The sequence below is a fragment of the Mixophyes fleayi genome, chromosome 4, assembly GCF_038048845.1.
Source record: "Mixophyes fleayi isolate aMixFle1 chromosome 4, aMixFle1.hap1, whole genome shotgun sequence".
Classification (NCBI taxonomy): domain Eukaryota; kingdom Metazoa; phylum Chordata; class Amphibia; order Anura; family Limnodynastidae; genus Mixophyes; species Mixophyes fleayi.
Genome location: NC_134405.1, coordinates 232,284,281 through 232,308,169, shown reverse-complemented (window position 1 = coordinate 232,308,169; position 23,889 = coordinate 232,284,281). Strand labels below are relative to the sequence as shown.

General features: G+C 41.3%; 2 protein-coding genes across 2 annotated transcripts in view; one reads left to right on the top strand and one right to left on the bottom strand.

Annotated features, from left to right (window-relative positions):
• IRAK3 (interleukin 1 receptor associated kinase 3) overlaps positions 1-7,293 on the bottom strand; it is a 30,212-nt gene extending 22,919 nt beyond the window's left edge. The window contains exons 1-2 of the mRNA XM_075209485.1: positions 6,874-7,293; positions 2,960-4,001 (exon numbers count right to left, since the gene is read on the bottom strand). Of these exons, the coding sequence (XP_075065586.1) occupies positions 2,960-3,077 (118 nt within the window). The 5' untranslated portion in view covers positions 3,078-4,001; positions 6,874-7,293. The remainder of the gene's footprint in view (positions 1-2,959; positions 4,002-6,873) is intronic.
• The window catches only part of TBK1 (TANK binding kinase 1), a 39,869-nt gene continuing 23,076 nt past the window's right edge, over positions 7,097-23,889 (top strand). The window contains exons 1-4 of the mRNA XM_075209484.1: positions 7,097-7,203; positions 15,884-15,989; positions 16,837-16,977; positions 18,083-18,212. Coding sequence (XP_075065585.1) covers positions 15,903-15,989; positions 16,837-16,977; positions 18,083-18,212 — 358 coding nt within the window. The 5' untranslated portion in view covers positions 7,097-7,203; positions 15,884-15,902. The remainder of the gene's footprint in view (positions 7,204-15,883; positions 15,990-16,836; positions 16,978-18,082; positions 18,213-23,889) is intronic.

Sequence of the window (23,889 nt, the reverse complement as noted above, 5' to 3'; positions counted from 1 at the left end):
AAATGAAGAAATAAGTAAATATAAAAGAACGTAAGCTTGCAGACACTTACCACACCACCTCCCACACCAGCAAAGATAGTCTGCCATCCTGTCACGGTCCAGTTATTTGGATCTTCTTTGATCTGTTGGGATTGATGCTACTGCCCGAAGAGGCGCGAAATCTAACAATGCAGATAATTTTTGACAGGGATCCCCGCAAGGAGATTTGAACTTTGTGGCTTCTGCACTGCGGCCCTCTAGTATAGTACCCAATGAGATCGTGGAGAATAGAATAACTGAGAGATATCTAGAGATAGCACAATAATTGAATGGAGCAGAGCGATCAGTCTGTAACTGGTCCCAGAATATGATAGCATGCGGAACGTTACCACTGTACAGTGGAGATAGCACACAAGGTTCAATAGTCTGTGGACCTATACACAGGTGACACTGGAGACAGGGTGCAGCGGTCTGCTGAGCATTACCACTAGAGAGTGGAGAAGACACACAGGTGCGGTAGTCTGTAGACAGATACACAGAAGGAAAAAGTTGCGATGATCTGCTGAGACTTTACCACTAGACAGTGGAAATGAGAGGCAGGATGCAATAGTCTGTGGACCGATACACAAGAGGTACTAGATACAGGAGGTAATGGTCTGCTGAGACTTTACCACTAGACAGTGGAAATGAGAGGCAGGATGCAATAGTCTGTGGACCGATGCACAGGAGGTACTGGAGAGACTGGAAGCCACGTCCTACAGAGACAGGAAACTGACTAGAAGAACTGGAACATAGGAGAGGTGGGAGGTGCTAGTTATAGTGCCGGAAACGAATGGGAAAACGAAAATATGGCCGCCAGATAAAACCGCACGGAGCAGAGACAGAAGGGCAGGGAGGTGTGGCGGACCCAGTGCGGTGAAACCTATAGTCTGGCGTGTGACACATCCTTTCTATAATATCAAATACTGATAGCCATACCATACCTTCCAACAGAGCGATATTTCAAGAGACAGGCTACCTTCCAGAAGTGGGGCTTTGTCTTGTGCGGAAAGGAGCGTGGTTTGTAAATATTGTGGTATGGCTTGGTAGATGGTCAGAGTGGTCTACTTTAGCCAATTTGCCTTAGCTTTTTTATATTAAATAGCCTGGGAAAGAACACCATCGCTTGGAGATATACGGTACTAGATGTTTGGTCCCACATGACTATACAGCATGTATCAACTATTCCTCTACTTTCTGTAGGCAAAGCTGCAAAGAGAATGTTGCAGAAAATGGAGATCATCCTGCTAGTGTTAATAAACTGGGTATGATGCTTTTATCAAAAATAAATTCCCACCTTAATCTGCCATATTATCAATCTTTTATGAATTTTGAAAAGTTCTGCTGAAGAAAAAACTGACATTAAGTAGCAGGAGACTTTCAGGTGAAAAAGAAAAAAAAAGGAGGAAATTTGAATAGAAGAAATCTATGGAAAAATGTGAAATAAAGAAATACTTTTTTCATCTATGATCTTTTAAAGGGAGATATTTATATAACTTAAGGCCTCCATTATTTATCATTGCTGACATTTATCATAATTAGTACAAAAATGAAGCTTGAATAGTTGTACAATTGTTTTGAGGAATATATATGATAGAGAGATATTCCCACTGATTAAAACAAGGGCAGCATTACAAGTGTCAGTGTTCCCAATACTGTGCCTGTCCAATACAATCTATAAACAGCAGCAGGCTAAAATAAAATACCTCACCCCGTTACAGATAATAATCTGGAGGTGGGAAACTATAAAATTAATCAAAATAATGCAAAATGTTTACAAATGAATATATTGTCATGCTCAATGCCAAAATTTGATTTTACACAACAAATTTAAAAATCATATCAAACCACCCTCTAATACATACTATGATCAGCATCAATATAGCAGAAATGTGAACTTTTACAAACATAGCGAATAACTAAGAGGTAGTAAGAAGTAATACCTCGTTCCTCCATTAAATCAATTTCTTCAGGTAATCCAAGCTTCAGTTACAAATAAATAAAAAATTGACAAGTTGTGTAGTGCAGGGAAAGGCCGATCTCTCAAATTCTGTAATCATACTTGCCAACTCTCCCGGAATGTTCGGGAGACTCCCGAAATTCGGGTCAGTCTCACGGACTCACGGGAGAGCTGGCAAATCTCCCGGATCCCGCTACAGCCACCACTAAATGACGCGATTTGCGGTGAATCACGTCATTTTGACCCCCCCGTGACAAAACGGCATTTCCGCCGCAGGGTGCGGGTCCAAAATGACGCGATTCATCGCGCCCCACCCACTCCAATCACGGCCCTCTCCTGGAAAAAGATTCTACAAAGTAGGTAAGTATGGCTGTAATACCAATTATAGGCCTGATGTACCATCTGGTAAAACTGGCCCTGATTATGCACTGTGACAGCATCAGATAATAGACAAATATACTTTAACTTATTAATAAAATGTAATGCCCCTTGTGTACAAAAGTGAACAACTTCTTTAATTATAATGCATGGGAAATTAGGATAGTGTACAATATTATAACACAATGACGGTTAATTTATCAGTTGGAAGTACCCACAGAGGGGGGACCATGGGGAATATTCATAAATGGCATGGTGACCTCTGCTTTGGGTCCCAACTTATAGGTAAGAATCCCTTCCTTACGTTGAGTAATATGGAAATTAAAGAGATAAAATCATCATACAATAAGAAATTCATCCTGAAGCTTGCATAAAAATGCACTGATAGTGTAAACACTCACATTCAAACTCCCTTACAAGTTACATTTTTACCAGCAACATTGCACAGAGCAATAATGACAATTTAACACAGAACAAAAGACGTGCTGCCACATTTAAGCAATAATAAAAACAGAAACAGGAAGACCTCATATCGAAACATTACAAATTGCGACCGTCCCTGCAAATTAGGAAGAGGGGATAACTATAGTGTGTGAAACTTACCCAAACCTCTCCATCCTAACTCTCCGTCACTGCAGTCCATCAGATCGCAGAAGTTTTCCATAACTAAAGGTGGGACTTCAAACAGAGATGTGCCAGAACTGAGAGAAAGATTTGCCATTGTTCAAGTATGAAAACTACCTAATCATGAAATGGACTGGCTTCTGTCATGCTATTGTTACATATGAAGTAGAAGTCCACAGAGGTCTGGAATTTCCCAGTCAATCCACGCCCAGTGTGAGAGCAGTTACTTAAACAAGGAAACCCTGCTGTTGCACAAGTTCAGTGTGTGAAGCTCTCTAACAACAGCTGGAGTCTGAAAAATGTAGTTGTAGCAGGAAGACTTTGAGAGAAGTTTGGATGTTTACTGTAATAAAACAGGTTTATTTCCCTATAATCATCAAGTACAAATTCAAAGGAAAAAAAGCTTCACTGCAGCAGCAAAAGTTTAATACAGCTTCTTCTTTAGCATAAAGGGATGAAAACATACAGCTTAATGTCAGCAACATAAACAGGGCTCGTAACCAGAAAACTAGCAGCTTTCAAGAGACAGGGATTTTATTGTTCCCTCAGGGGGTCATCTACTGAAAATGGGGTTTTTAGTGATTTAATGCTTGATTCCGAGACATAGAAAAAAACCCAGAAATAACATATTTTTCAGTGATAGGTACAGAAGGTGACTTTGTGAAGAGCAATTTAGTAAACAGCTATGGAAATCACCCAAAACGTTTCCACTGATGTCAAACTATCAAGATAAGTGTAAAACTAGTAAAATGAAAGAAAAAAAAAGTTAATGTTGGTGTCAATCAGGCAGGTGTCGTTATCCACGAGTTTATCTGGACAGGACTGTGTTATATAATAGAAGGCATAGATATTTGGAAGAGGATGGACAGTCTAGGTAAAAGAGAGAGAGAAGATCCTAGGACCACAGCATTTCAGAGAGATAGATATTATTTTTATGACATGGACACGGCATTAACTATAGGTCCAAGGATCACAAAGTCAGAGGACTGTGTCACATTCATCTCTGGTTCCATGAACGTATCTAGAGAAAAAAGACAAAAAACACAATAACAACATTCACGTTTTAATCAATGTTTTATTCCAGTATACAGGTATTCCTCACTTAACAACCTACCCATTTAATGACCACTCGGAGTTACGACCAGGTTCTCCCTGGGTCCTCATTGTTATAATTGCTGCTGTTTGTAGAGCTTTACTGTACACATGTTTATTTTCTGTTATGCAGTGTTATGTAATGTAAAGCAAACTAACAAAATACAGTTTTCTTTAGTCTATTTCTTCATTCAGAATCAATAAAAATGATTACAATACATGTAGGTGCATATAACAGTACTGTACTCACTTAGCGACCAATTCGCTTAACGACCTAGTCGTAGCAACGGAACTCGGTCGTTAAGTGAGGAATACCTGTACTCACTAGATACAGGTTCATTGCTCACTGCAATATCTGTAATACAGAGGCTTGTCATCCAGCCAGAACTGGTATAACCTTTGTGATGCTTTTGATATAATAGAGCAAGAAATTAAATTACTTTTAAAACAACTTTTATTTTAAACGCATAGTGCAGCTTTACATATTAGAGAGTTGGAACTAGGTTCAAAACATCTTTGACGATTTATACTGACGATGGTCTGTGAAGATACCAGGTTTATCTGGCCCGATGCTCTCCATAATAATAATGAATAGCTCTCTAACATTATCACAATTGACCAATGCAACCAGATGATGCAATCTGCTTGAAAGTAAAAATGACTAGGAGATATATTTCAAAAACTAGCAGTAGCAAAGCTGGATGGCCTCTGGACTTGATACTCAGGGATATGTGTGGACCTATGAGCATTGAGACCCCAGAAAGGAAGAGGCATTTTCTCACATTCCTCTATGATCAGTCAAAGACTAAGTACCGGAGAAATTTGAAGAGTAAATTGCTCAAGTAAGCCGCAAGTTTGGCAATCATGCCAAAGACACCAAGGATATAGAGTCTGATTCTTTATGGAACGTCAATGCCGATACATGCTGTATTTTGTGTAAAATCACTCTGAGCATGCCCAGAAATGGACCATACGCCAGTGAACGCAGCAACATCCAATTCATCTTCAAGCGGAAAGGACCCTACTACAGACTACGATTTTATGGGCGGAACTTGGAGGAGACTGAGCGCATGCATGTAGTTAATGTACAGTAAAGGTGTGCCAAGCTCGAGCACACGCAGCAACTTCAAGCTTTGGGCATCTCAAAGGTATGTGTTTTTCTGTCGCATCACTTGCACCTGAATTTTTTTTTAGACTTTTTTTTTTTCTGTGTGTTCTTTTAGGACTTTACATTCCAAATATGTATTGATTGCATCCTGCAGAATACATTGAGCTAGAGCAGAGTGCACCTAGACACATATTAAACAACGGACATATCTTTAGATCCACTCCTAGTTGAATATGGACATATGCATTTACGTTTGTTTTGTGTGCCTAAATGAATCAGGCCCACAATATGCACATAATGGGAGTGAATACACAAACTGCAAGACATAAGCCATCTTGAAAAACAATGGAATTGTATCCCAGACCACAGTACCCTACAATCGTTACTAGAATGGAATAGCACAGAGAAAAAACATACACTCTGTTAAAACAAGTAACGTATGCTCTGTGATGCAGATATGCCAACTGCATATTGGGATGAATCAATGATAGCCTGTAATCTTTAAAATTGTTTGCCCCGGAAGACTACAGAGAAGGCTCCATAGAACAATGAAACAGAAAGACGCTTGAGTTGTATATTAGAATATTTGGATAAAAAGCACTGTGTGACATTAATAAAAACTGCTGTCTACTAAACCATGTTTAGGCAGAATTCTAATGACCAATTGTTCTTTTTTTTTTTTAACTGTAAATCATTTTAAAATAGTGATGCACTTTCTATCATTTTTTAATCCTCATGTTTAAAAAATACTCTGCTGGTATTGTCTTTTGACTGGTATATTTAAGGTTTTTAAACCTTTTGTTGCAGAGATGGATCGCATGCTAGGTAAGTATTCTTGAATAGCAGCGGTACGTCTTTCTGCGTGATGCAGATCTATAAGTACCACTGCCCACTAATGATAAGTAGACCGCTGAATGATTAAAGAGTCTATTTTTATATGCTGGAGGTAATCTCATTTATGTATCACTGCAAATCGCAGCTATACATAATAAGAATAACTATCATGCTAAGACTTCACTGGAAGCCACAGCAAAGCCCCCCTCCTCTGTGAACATTTCTTTTAATGGATCCCTCACAGGGGCGCACGCAAGGGGGGGTTTCCGGGTCTCCAGAAACCCCTCCCCGCCGATAACGAAGTGCCTCTACATACGGCACTGTATTATACAGCGGCCGCAGCGCTGTCAAAGAAGCGTCCGTGGCGGTGCTGTTTTGTATACAGCACCGCTGCGGACACTTCTTTGACAGTGCCGCAGCTGCTGTATAGCACAGTGCTGCTGAAATGAAGCTGCTGCGCATGCGCAGCTCTCTCTATAAATATATATTTTCCTTAAAAATCCTGCGTGCGCCCCTGCCTCACCAAAGAGACGTTGGAACTAATTGAAAAAGACAAGTAACACCATCTTGAGATAGTATTGCTCTGCTTTTCGCAGCTTAATTGTCTAATGCTGCTGTCCCCAGTCACCATGGATGGTGCTAAACTCCAGTAATAAAGGTAAGACAATAGAAATCTCTTAACCCCTTGTTAAACAACAAACAGCAGTGCAAAAGCCTTTTGCCAGCTTGTTAAATAGACCTCTGTGTGAACATCACAATGACGTTTTTATAATTAAAACTGTTAATGAATAACACCAATGTAAACAGTGTACGGACTGAGAGAACATTAGAGATGACATACACCCTATAGACCACATACCATTGGCCAGCTGCATCGCGTTCATTTTCCAACCAACATTAAGCAAGTAGTCTCATATTGTGCAAAATAGTCACCCGTATCCTTTACACAATTAGAGAGCTACAATCAGAAAAATACAGTAATAATATGTAAAACCACCACAGCACTCGGTAATTCTGACATTACTTTACTTTCCCAAAACAAAGATGCCGGCTATGCACCAGCAGCGTAAGATGAGCATTGGTCTCGGCCCAGTCATCCCGTGTGCTGCCATGTGACGTCACGGCACGGAAGTCCTGCAGCGTCTGTATAATACATTGCTGGAGTGGAGAGAACGAGTCTTGGACGCAGGTAAGAGACTGTACAGAGACAATGCGCAGTGAGAGTAGGTGGTGGTCAGAGTACAGCACTGTCTTCTGCGTACATCACTTTAATTCGTATTCTTCTCAGGACGGGAAATCTTATTAAAAATATTTTCAGATGAGGCATCCTGTGTGTGAACAACAACAAGAAGAGAGGCGTATTCTCTGGAATTTGGATAAATCGGTTTTAATAATATACAGATTAATCTCTGTTATTTAATGTTGAGAATGCTTGGTATAAGGTGTGGAGGTAATGAATTATTATTCTCATGCTCTTAATGCCTTTTATGATCACCGAATACCCATGTCGGATAAAGAACCAATTGCAGTTCATGTCCGAAAATAACAACTGCACTTAGTGCTCCCATGTGTGTTTTGTCATTACAAACATGGTTGTCACTACAAACATGGTTGTCACCAGTTCCAACCTTTAACTTGGGTTTCAATTTTCCCATCATTCAGATTAACAGTATATGGTTCTATAATTGATTTACCTTATTTCGGACCAAAAAAGGATGTATGTGATCGTTTTATAACTTTCAAAACCATCAGATCAAAGGGTTTCCCTTTTTTTTTTTTATTTAAAAATTATTGGAGCCTTAACACCCCTTTCCCAGCTTCTTCTTCTAAGTGTCTTCTAGTAAATTCCAGAAAAGGATAGGCACTACGGAATTTGCTGGCGCTATATAAATAAATGATGATGTTGATGATGATTTATTAAAAAATATTGTTGAAGTAAGAAAGAAAAGTGATTAAAATAATGACGGCTTAGTCATTCCCATGACTAAGCCGTCATAGGTGAAACGTACGTTGAGCCAGATGGCACGTCATGTGACGTCAGACCAGCAAGTGGTAGGGACTGATCGCAGCGTTTGGCCGCTAGTTAGTGTTCTGTTATCTGCCTTGGTTAGGATACTTAGTGCATCTATGTCTGTTACAACCACCTTAGAGACGAGTGAATGTAGAAGGCTATTGATGTGTGCGTGATGTAATCAACTTAAATATAGCAGATAATCTGTGTGTTATTGTCCTTCCAATATATAGGAAGGCGATAAACGATGGCACATTAGTAACATGTCTGTACACTCTCAATCTCTATTGGATTACATACCTAATTAAGATATCATATAAAAGTCCAAATAATTTAGTTTGGACATGTATATGGTGTTAATTGGGCATAATTAAGAAATAAATAACTATGTTGCTAAAAGTAATCTATTACATAACAGACATAATTGAGGGACCTGGATACAATTAATACCAATATTAAGTACAATACCTATTATACAACATTTGCTGGGTATGTCCTTGTGGCTCACATATATACAAAAATAAGGAGTGATAAAGAATAAGCAAATGAACAAGAAATACAATTAAGAATATAAATAGTAGTGTTATATGCAATAATTAAAATTTGCTCTTCCTCCAATATAAATAAGAGCCCCAGGACATACTAACAAGATGTTACAATACTATGCAGTAACTTTATAATGAGAATGTTCTAATTGGTCCCAGCTATGTGAGGTCCAATATTTGGGGCATACAATACTTATGACCAGTCCCACCACAGGGTCTATCTATTTATTTTAATCACTTTTCTTTCTTCAACACAATTTTTTAATATTACTATTTTTTAAATTCTCCTATCCTTTTCCGGTCAACTGTGAAATTTTAATATTACCTAATAACGTTTTATTTTAATGTTTGTGGTAACCTTTTGAGACCTTAGTGCTTCAAAATTCACTTCTTGTTTTCTATTCTTCTTCATGTGATTATTAAATGTTGAATAAAGTACCCCCTCACAATACAGTAATACACAACATTAATAGTGAGGAAGGTCACAACCTGATGTGGAGCCTACCCCTTCGACCCTTTTTTTCCCTTGCTATATGAGGCTTAGACAGAGCCAAACACTGATCCACGGGTCAAGTTACAGGTCAAGTTACGGGACTGGAGAAGATGAATGAGATGACAGAGAAGAGTTCTGAAGAGGAGAAATTATAATGATGATGATGATGAAGAAGAAGATGAAAGCAAAGATGCAGACTAGGAGGTGAGGTGGAAGATGACAGAGAAGTTGGTCGGGAGGTGAAGATGAATAAGATTATAGAGCAGTTGATCGTGAGATGTAGAACAAGATGACGGAGAAGTCAGTCGGGAGACGATGAACAAGATGACGGAGAAGTCAGTCGGGAGACGATGAAGAATATGACAAAGAGGTCGGTTGGTAGATGAGGAAGACAACGGAGAAGTCAGTCGGGAGACGAGGAGGAAGAGGACGGAGGATCCGTCCGGGAGACGAGGAGGAAGAGGACGGGGGATCCGTCCGGGAGACGAGGAGGAAGAGGACGGGGGAGCTGCCCGGGAGACGAGGAGGAAGAGGACGGGGGAGCCATCCGGGAGACGAGTAGTTAGAGGACGGGGGAGCCGTCCGGGAGACGAGTAGTTAGAGGACGGGGGAGCCGCCCGGGAGACGAGTAGTTAGAGGACGGGGGAGCCGTCCGGGAGACGAGTAGTTAGAGGACGGGGGAGCCGTCTGGGAGACGAGTAGTTAGAGGACGGGGGAGCCGTCCGGGAGACGAGTAGTTAGAGGACGGGGGAGCCGTCCGGGAGACGAGTAGTTAGAGGACGGGGGAGCTGTCCGGGAGACGAGTAGTTAGAGGACGGGGGAGCCGTCCGGGAGACGAGTAGTTAGAGGACGGGGGAGCCGTCCGGGAGACGAGGAGGAAGATAATGGAAAAGTCGGTCGGGTGACAAACTAGAAGACGATGGGTAGGCAGGCCTGGAGACAACTACAATGGAGAGGCAGGACTGCATAATACAATACAAGGAGAGAGAAGAATTAACACAGCAGTGGCAAAATCAGCATTGGCAGGAACACATTAATTAAAAGCGGTTTTCCATGCTAAATATATTTTTTAACCTGCTTACCAGATCCAGCACTCCACACCCAACTTTTCCTCTACTTCCCTATCCACGCTCATTTTTTTTCTCTCCCTTTGCTTATGGCGAGGTGTTCGCAATCCTATCCTTTCCTTTAAATCCCATCCCTCCCAACACCTCTATTTCCTCCTCCCCCCAACACTTGCTCACATTTAGTTCATCTCTTCAACCTGTCCCTCTTCTGTCTTCAAGCATGCAATAATCTTTATTATACTCAAGGAACTATCTCTTGACCTTACCTCTCTCTCAACCACCGTCCTATTTCTCTGCTGTCCTTTGCCCTAAAACTACTTGAGAGACTTGTACAACCGCCTAACCCACTTTCGCTCCTCTCCATACTTGACAATCTTGCTTTTGCCCTCTATACTCCACAGAGACCACTCTCACTGAAGTGACTAATAACTTGCTCTCTGCTAAGTGAAAGAGTAACTTCTCCATGTTTATCCTCCTTTACCTCTCCACCGCTTTCCATACCGTTAACCACACTTTTCTCCTGCACACCCTTCATTCCCGTTGCCTTCACAGCACTGTTTTCTCTTGGTTCACCCCCTAGCTCCCTAAACCCTCCATCAGTGTCTCTAGTTCTGACACATCTACACTTCCATTCACTGTATTTTTTTGTGGTCTCTCAGGGCTTGTTCTCAGTCCTCAGCTGTTCCCTCTTTATACATCTTCTCTTGGTGAACTAATACACTCATTTGACCTATACTGAATCTCTAGCCAGACGACATCCAAATCCACCTCTCCTTCCCTGACCTCACTTCTTCTCTTTCACACCTTGGGCCTGATTTCATTAAGGAAAGTCAAGCAAATAAAAGTAGTAACTTTGCTTCTTGGCAAAGCTATGTTTGTCAGGGATCTGCCCCTCTCTGGCCACTCCCTGTTTTAATATCTTCCCATATATTCCAACAATCATACAATATATCACCTCTACTTTGTCAGGAAACTGCGCATGAACCCCTTTATCTGTCACAAACCGCCCTATGCGCACTTGTGACTTGGAAGCTTACTGTAAGGGAACACACAGGGTTCCAGCCCAAATCTCACACTCACCTCTTTCTCTAAGGCTCCAGATTTACTGGTCCTTTTCCCAACACAGACCCCTGCTTTCACACCTCTCCGCTATCTGCTATCACTCAATTATCCAATTGCGCACACTCTGTGCTCTGGTAGCTAAACAGTTAACCCTTCACACTTTGGTTTCTAAAGAGTTAACCCCAGCCAAGCAATCTCTCTCTTCTAAACAGGCAATGGATTTGTTTAGAGCAATAAGGACAGAACTATTAAATTGTTAGATTTAATATACAAAAGGTACAAAACGTACAGATAATAAAAAAACAATAGATAAAGATTTGACATACAAATAAAAAATTGCAAACAGTTCTAAAAACAAATGGGATGAAAGTACAGAGCATAGCTTGCGTATAATAATCTGTATACCTGGGGTATGCAGAAAAGATCGACAGTCCTTTTATTAGATTGATCCCCAAGAAAATTTGCCCCTTCACAACCCAGGTTTTTTTAAGCAAAATGAAATAGGACGGCCTTCACAGGGGCAGTGTTGATGCTAATGTGGGGAAAGGAATTTTGCCTGGGTGTCACTATAGTTTGCTCACAAATATTCCAAAAGTTTTGACCTTTGGTAACTAACTCTTCACAGATGTATCCCAGAGACATAACTCCCCCTTCAATAAACCAGTCATAATCTCCCGCACATTTAAATATTAAACATGATGGAATTATAACAATTGGACATACGTTTCCCAATACATGTGATTATAGCTGTTCCCTGGTACCGCTAGTAAGTATAATTCACAACCCGGGTGTGGTTTTTGCCCTTCAGTATGGAGTGGCACACGGGTTTCCCAAAATACAAAATATGAAGGCATATTTGAAACTGAATTATTTTTGTCTATTTAAAATATAGCCAGTCAGCACATAGTCTCCTTGAGCCAGACACCATGCTGGGTGGATCCTAAAAGTCTATTTAGTCAAAGCTTCATCCTAGGCCAGGATATAGCTCACCGCAGGGGCATGGAAGCTGTGACAGGTGACACTGCTATCTTCTAACACTGGGATGTGCAGAGCCACCGAATACACACGCAACAGAGTTTCTCACTTCACATTTTACACTTTAGTAGCTCAATTTATCAATGGATTCATTTATATACCATATTTACACTGCAGTTATGATTTAGGCCTTATTCCCCACAATTATGTGATGGGTTAATCCTTATAGCTAGGTTTTCTATGTTCACGACAATGTTGTATTGGAGGGGAAGGTATATTTAAAACGTGGGGACAGATTTGTAGTTGGTGTAGGCTATGTCCTAGATCAACTTTAAATTTCAGTGTAAAAATAAAGCTATCAAGTTTTCATGGGCTACATCAAAAATCAGCCAGTAATTTCTCTCAAAAGAAAAATAATCAACTCATTTGCACCCCTTGCATTGTAATATGGATGGTCCAGGAGCAAACATACTCCTTTTTGCTTGCTTTACTTTCTTTAATGAATCAGGCCCCTTGTGTCATACTGCTTCTCCTCCTTCTGCACTTGGATGTCCCAATCTTGTTGAAAACTGAACTAATATTCCCTCCAACCAATGTCACTTACCCCCCTCCCCTCTAGTTTCTCTCTCACAATTGCCAACATCACACTTTCTCAAGTCCCCCATGCCTGAAGCCTTGGTTTCATCCTTTACTTTGCCGTTCTCTCATATCCTACCTTGGCTGCTGCAACCTCCTCCCATCTGGCATTCCTCCTCACCCGTCTATCTCTGCTTCAATTAGTCCTAAATTCCAAAACAGGACTGATCTTCCTCTCTTGTTTTGCCACATCTGCTGGGCCACTCTGCAAAACTCTATGGTGGCTCCCCATTACCTCCAGAATTAAATTTCAGCTACTTAAACTCCCTTTCAAAGCCATTACCAACACCTTTCCCCAATACGTGTCGGACCTCGTCTCCGACACCCCCTATTAGATCTTCTTCTGACCTGCTCCTAAATCCTCTTCCACCTGGTCAGACTCTCTGCCATCCTGCAATCTTTCAAGGGTTCTCTCATAATCCACCTCTTTACTATAGCTTACCCTAGCCCCACCTGGTACTACTCCCTGTGGGCATTATTAGCTACCATCCTGTCGCTCTAGCTCCTATTGTCTCATTGTCCTGTCCCTCTAGATTAGAAACTGTCTGGCACTGCAGTTTTGTGGCGCTTTACAAATAAACGATGATGATATTTCTGCAATTAATTCCAATATAATTACACACTGTAAGAAAAAACACTTTTGATATTGTTAGTGAAAACATTGTGCAGTCATAGTGGATGTCCCCTTGTCACCTGTGCAGCCCAAAGTGTAAAAAGCTTAGACATCAATTATGTCACCTTTAAAGCCCTTTTTTCCCCTAAAGTTAACATCCCTAGGTTTTTTAACTCGCGTCCATCTTTGTCCATTTTATTGATCCTTGAATTTTGTTAGATCTTGCAGCATCTTCCTGTCAATAATTGGATCTGCAACACAGGTTACTGTTTTACTATTATATCTAAGTTACTTTCCATCTCTGATACCTCCAATTATATTTAATTTAATATAAAGGTAGCCTAAATTAATTTTTCTTCTTTTAGTTGCCTTCTCTCCCTGACTTTCCGGGAAACTCCCGAATCTTGGGGAGTCCTCCCGGACTGAAGGAAGAGTAGGCATCCTCTCAGACCGTGGTGGAGGCGGGGATTTTTGATGCGATTTTGCTTCATTAAGCCCCGCTCCCCACTTTCAATGCCGTTTATATGGGCATTTCCTGGGGGGGCCACAGTAACCACGCCCCCTACTACTCCTGTCACATGACCTCCCCTCTGGAATCTCCCAGAGGGGAGGCTTCTAAAGTTGGCAAGTATGCTTTTAGTCTCATCTGCTGTTTTGTGCCTAACTTGTCATTTGGTCTAAGTAAGTCTGTAGTGACTTAATTTCATGCTCTGTGTTTTTTATGGCACATTTGGAGACTTTCATAGACTTTAATAAATCATTAATCATTAATAAAACAAAGGAAAGGGCAGAGTACTGATCCTTATATATTACCAGTAAAATAAAAATATATATGTTTTTCACACTTTTAACAAAAGGAAAGTCTATTAGTTCCAAAACAAATAGAGAATTCACTTACTATGAGATAAAATAAATGTTTCCTGCAAAATAAACATATCGCCACAATGCCTACTTGCCTATTCTCCCGGAATTTCAGGGAGTACTCCCGGAAGAGTAGGCATCCTCCTGGAACATGACGTGAACTCGCAATTAAGCCCCGCCCCTCGCTTTGTAATGCTGTTAATTGCAGCATTTCATAGCAGAGGGTCGGGCCAAAAGGACGCGATTCATCAAGCCCAGCCCCCACACGTCCACCTCTTCCCCCGGAGCTTCCGGAGGCCAAATTGAAAAGGTTGAAAAGTATGTTATATTGTGAATATTGACCTGGTAGGAAGTAGAGAAAATCAGCCAATCACAAAGTAGTTACTTTACATAAGAATGTGAGGAGAGTGCATATGGGTCAACGGTTAAAGAAACTAAACAGTCACAGCTAAATGTGGTAAAGGAAAGTGAAAGGTAAGTACAGTTACTAACTTAACACACCCATTTTTCTTTTTCTGTTTCTGCTTTATACAGGTAATTATTTTTAAATGTACAAGGATGTATATATGTGACCAAAGTTACATATATGTTTGTTTTTTAGAATAGACAACAAAACATTGTATTAAACATATATATTGCGTGGCAGGAATTTGCTTAATGATAGCAGCCTTTTGGACACCATGGGGTAAATTTATCAAGCTGCGCGTTTGAAAAATTGGAGATGTTGCCTACAGCAACCAATCAGATTCTAGCTATCATGTTGTAGAATGTATTACATAAATGATAACTAGACTTTGGTTGCTATAGGCAACATCTCTACCTTTTCAAATCCGCAGGTTGATAAATTTACCCCGTGTGTCTTTCAATGTCCTACATTAAGACAGAAACAGCAGGACTATAAAAATTGGCCAGTAAATTGAATTGATTTATTAGTCTTGAAGATTAGACAATAAGCAATTCTTATTCTTTGTTCGCCATCCATCTTTGAATGTATAGCTGGTAGATCTGTACTTTGTTTTGAGTATCTGCATCAGACTGTTTTAGCGCACCAGTAGTCCTTGCTCTCGTGCAGGGTAGGGTAGAAGAGAATTGTAGCTCATGAATAACTTATTACAATGCATTTTTATTTTGGTTGTGTAGTCAATCAAGGCTATGGCTATTGGCTACAACCTATTGAATTGGATATATGCTGAAAGGTATTCGCTTCTGGATTTTGGAAATTAAATGGTTATTGGGAACAGACAGAATAATGGCTCTGCAGACAAGCTAAATGTTGTAAGTAGATTTAGTAGCACATTTATAGATGCAACTATAATCCCTGCAACATGAATATTATACAGTCATTGCTTAAAAATGACACACAAAATAATAATATGGCTTGTGTGCCTTTTAACAGCATAGATGAAGTTCTAAGTCTTATTATTATCACTGTGAGATTGTTAGAGATGCACATTGACACACATATATATTGAAACTGTGGGAATACACATCAGTATTTTAGAGCTGTATCACAGAAAGGGTAGCAAAATAAAATGGTGCCTGGTGACCTTCATTGATAAATGTTCAACCATAACTGTTTTACTTATATTTTTGTGATTGATAACAGGACTTCCTGACTAGGCAAGATGCAGAGCACAACAAATTATCTATGGCTGCTTTCAGATATCCTGGGACAAGGAGCAACTGCAAATGTGTTTCGTGGACGCAATAAGGTTGGATGTGCTCTGTGCTTTCAGAATCAAAAATTTCTATTTAATGTGTTTTTTTTTTATGGAACCCCTCTTATCTTCTATATTTTTAGTTTGTGCTTATTATGCACATGTATGAAATGTAGGCAAACGGGTATTTCGTAGTTTATGAAACATGCACACCTACAGGTGGATACTCTGCAATGAAGCATACTTTACAGGTCAAAATAAAGACATTGATTTACAGGGACATACTACTATAGACATGTAAATCATCACATCTGTAAAAGGTATAGCTATAAGAATTACCAGAAAAAATAAAGGCTCTACAAATCTCTACATAAATTACTAAATTATGTTAAGGCAATAATACAGTTGCGGCAGCCGTTTTGTGAGCTGGAGTAATGTGGAATACAGCACACACTGTGCTTCAGTGTCCTGTCTGATCCTACTGTATTGGTAATATGTCATGAATGATGAAAAGTATCAGATATTTCACTTGGAATTTTTATGTGGAGGACAGATAGCCTGAGCCTCCATATTATTGTGGGACTAGTCTATCCTACTTTTATCAAAACTACATTTTAATTGATGATGGGAATTGTAACAAATCTAATTAAACTAAATTCATCTCATCTTAAAAGCAAATAAGTATATCTTGCATAACATGTATATTTATAAGCCTTTTTTACTGAGTAAAATAGATTGCAGACACACTTACATATGGAGAGCAAGCTCTTTGTTTTTCAGACTGACATACTATGTTATTCTATGCCTGGGTTCTATACGTCTGATTTTTACTTGCATATGTGGTCAGCTGAAAAAGTGCAGGTAATAACAGCCTGATTACAGTCTTTCTCTTTTATCATAGAAAACAGGAGACCTGTACGCTGTCAAAGTTTTCAACAACTTAAGCTTCCTTCGTCCTGCGGATGTTCAAACAAGAGAATTTGAAGTACTAAAAAAGCTTAACCACAAAAACATTGTCAAACTTTTCGCAATTGAGGAAGAGGTAAAATTGTGTTTTGGTTTGTTAATAAGCCACAATGTCTGTTTTGCTGACAAATAGTTTGTGTGAAAATCTAGCGTGCATTCTATTCATCCATTACTTTGTTAGAACTGTTTAGTGTCCGTACACGTTTGTGAAAGCAAGCATGAAAGGTTTCTATCATACAAACTCAGACAAGAATCAAAAATTAGTTCCCCTAATGAATAAGGTGATTGAAAAATAAATATTTTATTATTTTGTACTATGATTTTTTTCAAATACTTTTTATTGGGAAATGAAAGTCATAATGCAAGCATACAAATACAGACATATAATGCAGGGTCTAGTACAGAGTACATAGTAATGATTGCATGCTATATTTGTTAGGGGTAAGACCATACTTACCTATTTTCGCAAAGCTCTTTCCAGGAGAGGGGCGTGACTGGAGGGTGGGAGGGTACGGGGCGAGGCCAAAATGACGCGATTCACCGCAAATCGCGTCATTCAGTGGTGGCAGTAGCAGGATGCAGGAAATTTGCCAGCTCTCCCGGCAGTTCGTGAGACTGATCCGAATTTCGGGAGTCTCCCGGACATTTCGGGAGAGTTGGCAAGTATAGGTAAGACATGGCAACATATTTTTTTTTATATTCATGTATTTAAAGCTCCAAGTACTGTAAAGTGTTACTTACGTACTTTCATCCATTGCCCGGTGCCCCAGGGGCGGCTGCCCAATGCTGCTTTTCCTGGGGCTCTACCGGTAGTGTAATACAGAACTGCAAATCTATTCTGTTTTACACTTTAAAATGGTGGCGGGGTGGGTAGTGTGAGCAGGAAGACTAATCACAAGCCGCTTTCTATTGATTGCCTGTACATGTTCAGCTTAAGTATATAGTGCATATATAGCTCATGTAATATAATAAAAGTGTTTCCAGTAAGAAAAGCTCACAATTATATAGGTAAAAATTGCTTCCCCCACAAATCACAGCCCTACCAGTTTCTGAAAACTTTGCATAAAGATAGTTTTCAATGGTTAATATTTAACACCTCACATAGAATGACATGCATTCATTTTTAACAGGCTAATATATTTCTGTTGGTGTCTAAACTATTCTGTACTTCTGCATTCCAGATGTCAAGTCGACATAAAGTGCTGGTTATGGAGTTCTGCCCATGTGCAAGTTTGTATTCTGTGCTGGAAGAACCTACAAATGCATATGGGTTACCGGAATCTGAGTTTCTTATTGTGTCACGTGATGTTGGTATGTCATCGGTTGTCCATAAACTAATAAGAAGCCGTTATTCTGTTTTATCTGTGCAGAAATGTTCAGCAATATGAATGGTAGATTCATACTTTAGTAGCACCAGTTATTGCAATCTTTTTATCATATTTGGAATCTATATCTTTCATATGTAAGTACTGAAACACTATTATTCCTTAATGCTTACATAAATATAATAGCTTATTTTCATGGACCCTGTTTTGCAGATATATCCCCCTGGCCTTTATCTAACCAATGGTCACATGCACTCTGTGTATCCACTAGTAGCTTTTTGAGCAGATTCTTGATATGCAAAGGGCTGGGTATATACAGTCCTCAGCCTATGCCCTAACTGATGATGTTGACCAGATGTAGCAGTGGTGCTGACCCACATAGACGATCTGCTCAAAAAGGTAGTAGTTGGTTTGATAAGGATATACGTTTTTAGTATAGATAGTATTTTCAATACAGGGCATTTTGCACAATTAAGCCCATGAAATTTTTTTATTTTTTTAATTATCATTATTGTAAAGTGCATTTTAAATCACACAAGTTGCTTTTAGAGGTCATTTTGACATTTTTCTTTTCCAATGCAGAGGGAAACATTTACAGACTTAGACAGGAACCAAAGCTGTTATACATAGCTTTACTATCCTTTACATAATGTAAGCTGGTATCCACACAGCCTTCAGCATCCTAAGCCTGACTGTATCCACTAGCTGCAACCAGGGTCAGCACTACCACTAGGCAAAACTATAATGTCACTCATTCAGTGTTTTGGGGTTTTCTACCCTATGGTGCCCCTGTGCTGAGTGGCAGCCGCTGACATGGATCTGAGAAGGGATCAGCCACTGACCTTCCATGTCACTGATATGCTGGGCTATGATGTCACGACGTTGCGCCAGACTTCTAGTCTAACAGAGATGGGGGTGCAGCATCTCTGCAGTAAAAGATGCCGCACCCCCAGCCCTCCCTTTCACACAAGTAAGAAGCAGGGGAAAGGGGGGGTGCTTTTGCCGGCTCTGGATGCACTTTGTACACATAACATTCTGTCGCTTCTTCAGTTGTGTTACACATCAGAAGATAGTTTCACTATTCTATACAATTGAGCTTCGTCATTGATTTAAATTTGGCTTCCTCATTGCCTTAGTTAATAAGTTTTCTATACGTGCAATGCAGCAAAATTACCATCTCTCCTCCTCTGCTGCCCTACTGTGCCTGGTGCTATATCCTGTACTGAATAACCTGATTGAGCGATAGTTATATTGATGTTTGTTTGTAATCGGAAGTAATACTTTGTAAAGAGATGTTTAGTAAATAGTTGTTGCTTAAAATGAGCACTACCCCCTGCATGCGGCATGACAAAAAGCATCTCTGATATTTTTTAATAGGGATTAAAATGTCCAGCTGGACCTAGCCTAAGACCTTTACACATTACTCATGCTTTAATTGTCTGAGGCATGTCAGATTCCAAGTACAGTGTTAAACTGTAACACAGGTCGAACTTCTCGGAACCTTTCTGGTTTATTGGACTTTTGTACTTTTATTTGTTGTGGCAGATTTGCATTTGTTGAAACTTATGAATTAATTATAAAAGTATGATTTCTCTTTCCTACCATTGGGGGACACTGCGAGACATTGAGGTATAGTAGTGAGCTCAGGAGTTCTTGTCACTTTAACTGTTAAATCTTTGGACTCCTCCTGTGCTATGCCCCTCCTCTCCAGAGAGATCCTCAGTTTTTTGTAAGTGACTTAGAGTTCGGTCACTGGAGTATAGGCTCCTGCCTATACTCTGTTTTAGCAGTAGGATTACATGTTTTTATTTTCTATTCTATTTAGGTGCAGCGCGGGATCCCAGGCAAGATCCAGCAGAGTGAGTAGGACTCAGCTCTGCTCACTCTGGATCCCAGCGCAGGTAAGTGAAGCCTAGCGCTCATTTAACCAGCACCTCTGCCGGCATTAGTTATTGGCCATTAGAAAAGTTTATTTAAAGAAAAGCCTGAGGACACAGTAAAAGAGTTCCCGGGACAGACACTGTGTAGCAGCGGCAGGGGAGTGAAGCTGCATCAGCCTCTCCTCCCCTTTGCCGCGATCAGCGTGCCGGCAGGTCCCCGCTCTCCCTGGACAAAACGAGCACATGGGGGGACATATGCAGCGCTCACTCTCGGGAGAGGTGAGTCGGCTGCAGGGAGGACGCGCGCAGCGCTGGGCAAGATTAAAAGCGTGCGCCAAATCACTCCTAGGTGGCCATTGGTAGATGGGACCAGCGAGTGTAGAGGAGACAGAGCGGGCAGCAGGAAGGGGAGGAGCTAGATCGCAGCTTCCTGCCCCTGGTCTTCCCGCGCGGTGAACGGAGAGTCACCACTGTGAAGCGTGCAATTTGTAGATCCCTCTGCTCTGCCTCTCCTCTGGGGATATTCATTTCTGCCCTAATCGTTACAGGCCTGTATAATTAAGCATTGGTGGAATGTATATATGTGTTTATAAGGTCTTGTGAGTTATTTCATGTAAAGGGGAATTTTCACAGACAATACTATAACGGACATTTTGTTTATTTGGAGTGGTGCTCTTTCAGAGACTTCCTAGCACAGGAGACTTCTATTTTGTCGTCTCAATTTGTCTGCATTTCTTTTAATAATTATTTTAAGAAGCAGAACAATGGCGGAGAAGGGGACAGGTAAAGGCAAGGGTATTTCTGTGCCTGCTGCAATGTATTATACCTGTGCAAAATGTAACACAAAACTTTCTGTTGGCAACACAGACCGAAACGCCCTTTGCGCAGCTTGTACTGCGGACAATCAGAGGCGAGACAGCTCAGCCCAGGAGGGGTCTTCTGCAGTGGTAGAACCGCCCTGGCTGCAATCCTTTTCTTCATCTATGGAGAAACTGGCGTCTGTGATGCTGCGGGTAATAGAGGTACGTGAGAACACTACCACACTTACACTTGCAGGCAGCCACTCTGACGAGAATGCTTCCACATCACAGGCAGGGTCTACCCACAGGGAAGATAGGCTAGTATCTATTTCCCAGAAGGGTAAGAGGGCCGTTACTGATGCAGGCCTGGACATAGGTCAGCTCTCTGATCTCTCTTCAGCTGAGGAAGGTGAGGTAGATGTAGACCCGGAAGGGGAGGCTCTCTATGATTCTGATTCTGGCTCCACAAGTGTGGATAGTCTTATTTTGGGAATCAGACGTGCCTTAGGGCTGGCTGATCCGGAGCCCACGGCACCTAATGGTATCTCCTTATTTAAAAGACCTAAGGCACAGTTAGCAATATTCCCGCATTCTCCAGAAATGTTGGAGATTATTTCAGAAGGTTGGCAGAAGCCAAATAAGCAGTTTATGATGCCGGGAAAATGTAAGTCCCTTTATCTAAGTTGGAGAATCATTGGTGCATTTAAGGATCAAATAGTGCATGATTTATCGTTGTGGAACACCATATATATATTTTTTTTTCCACACGCCAAATGTATTGTGCTTAAGTGTATTTGTAGTTGTGGTGTGTTACATGTACCTTCATTGAGCGCTGCAGTAACTACTTCTAATATGGCTGTAGCCTGGGCTAACAAGGCGGTGCAGTCATGGATGGAGACTTTGATTAAGGGCCTTAGAGATAACACTCCGCATACAGAGCTAGTAAATCTAGCTGAACATGTACTAGAAACTTCGGAGTATGTAGCGAACGCTGCCATGGATGCAGTATCAGTAAATGCTAAGGCCTCTGCTCTTATTGTAGCAGCTCGTCGTAACCTATGGTCACGGACTTGGTCAGTGGACGCAGACTCTTAAGAGAGCTTTAGAGAATTTACCCTTTGACGGATTAACTCTATTCGGGGCGGAGCTCGAAAGGGTTATTCAGGAGACCACGGGAGGAAAAAGTACTGCTCTACCCACGGTTTCCAACAGACCCCGTCAGGGTAGATTTTGTTCCTTTCTGAGTTTTTCCCGAGGGGGTGGTACCTTTAATAGAAGGCATTCTTCAGCGTCTAGGCCATCAGCTAATAGAAGCAGAGGAAGTAGAGGTGCAGCAAGGAGAGGTTCTGCTCGTCCAGCAGACAAGCCCTCCGCTTGACATAGTTCTGCAGATTCAGTCCGACAACGCCACCACGGTAGCGTACATAAATCATCAAGGGGGCACTCGCAGCGCGGCTGCCATGCGAGAGGCCAGACGCACACTAGCGTGGGCAGAACATCAGGTCCCCAAGATTTCAGCCATTCACATTCCGGGGGTGAAGAATTGGGAAGCAGACTTCCTCAGCAGACATACCCTTTATCCTGGGGAATGGGCTCTAAACAGTCAGGTATTCTCCCTACTGGTGGAGCGTTGGGGCCGTCTGGAAATAGACCTGATGGCGTCCAGTCTGAACCATCAGGTGCTGCGCTACGGCGCAAGAGCTCGAGACCCAGCGGCAGAAATAGTAGATGCCATGTCGGCCCCTTGGCAGTACCGGATGGTGTACATTTTCCCGCCCATTCCAATGATTGCGCGGGTGCTAAAGAAGGTGAAGAGGGAGAGAGTTCCCGCTATTCTAATAGCTCCATTTTGGCCACGAGCGTGGTTCTCAGATCTGCTGTTATTAGCAGGGACTCCTCCAATACGGCTTCCCAGGCAGGCAGATCTTCTGGTTCAGGGTCCATTCCTTTTCCAAGGTTAGATCAGCTGGCTTTGACGGCCTGGCTATTGAAACCCTAATACTTAAAGCTAAGGGTTTCTCTCAAGAGGTCATAAACACCATGATTAGGGCCAGAAAGCCTGCGTCTTTTTCCATTTATTATAGAGTGTGGAAGACGTATATTGTGTGGTGTGAGTTTAAGGGATTGCATTCTTCAAGATTTAAGATTTCCCGTGTCCTGGATTTTCTTCAGGAAGGTGTTCAGAAGGGTTTGCGGCTTAGTTCCCTCAGGGGTCAGATATCCGCCCTTTCTGTCTATTTTCAGAAAAAGATTGCTGAATATGCAGATATCAAGACATTTTTGCAGGGGGTTTTGCGTATACAACCTCCCTTTTGTCATCCTGTCAAGCCCTGGGACCTCAATTTGGTTCTTCGTGCTCTTTCTAAACCTCCGTTTGAGCCTTTACAGTCTATTGACTTGAGGTATCTTACGTGGAAGCCGGTATTTTTGTTGGCTATAGCTTCAGCACGGAGAGTGTCTGAGCTTGGGGCACTTCGCTGTGACCCTCCTTTTCTTATTTTTCACACAGACAGGGCATTCCTTCGTACCAAGCCGTCTTTTGTTCCTAAAGGGGTTTCTAGATTCCACCTAAATCAGGAAATTGTTGTTCCTGCTTTTAAGGGAAAGAAAGACTCTTCAGATGGGTCTATGCAGTACTTGGATGTGGTGCGAGCTCTACAGAGTTATGTAGATCGTACAACGCAGGTCAGAAAGACCAGAGATCTTTTTGTTTTATATGACGCCAATAAAAGAGGCTGGCCTGCTTCAAAACAATCAATTGCTAGGTGGATTACGTCCACGATTAGTGAGGCTTACGTTTCAGCTTCTCTAGCCGTTCCGCAGACGTTAAGGGCACATTCTACTAGGGCAGCAGGTGCCTCCTGGGCGGCTAGGCACGGCGCGTCGGCAGAACAGTTGTGTAGAGCGGCGACTTGGTCTTCCGTCCACACATTCACTAAATTTTATAGACTTCAGGGCTTTGCATCGGCTGATGCAAGCTTTG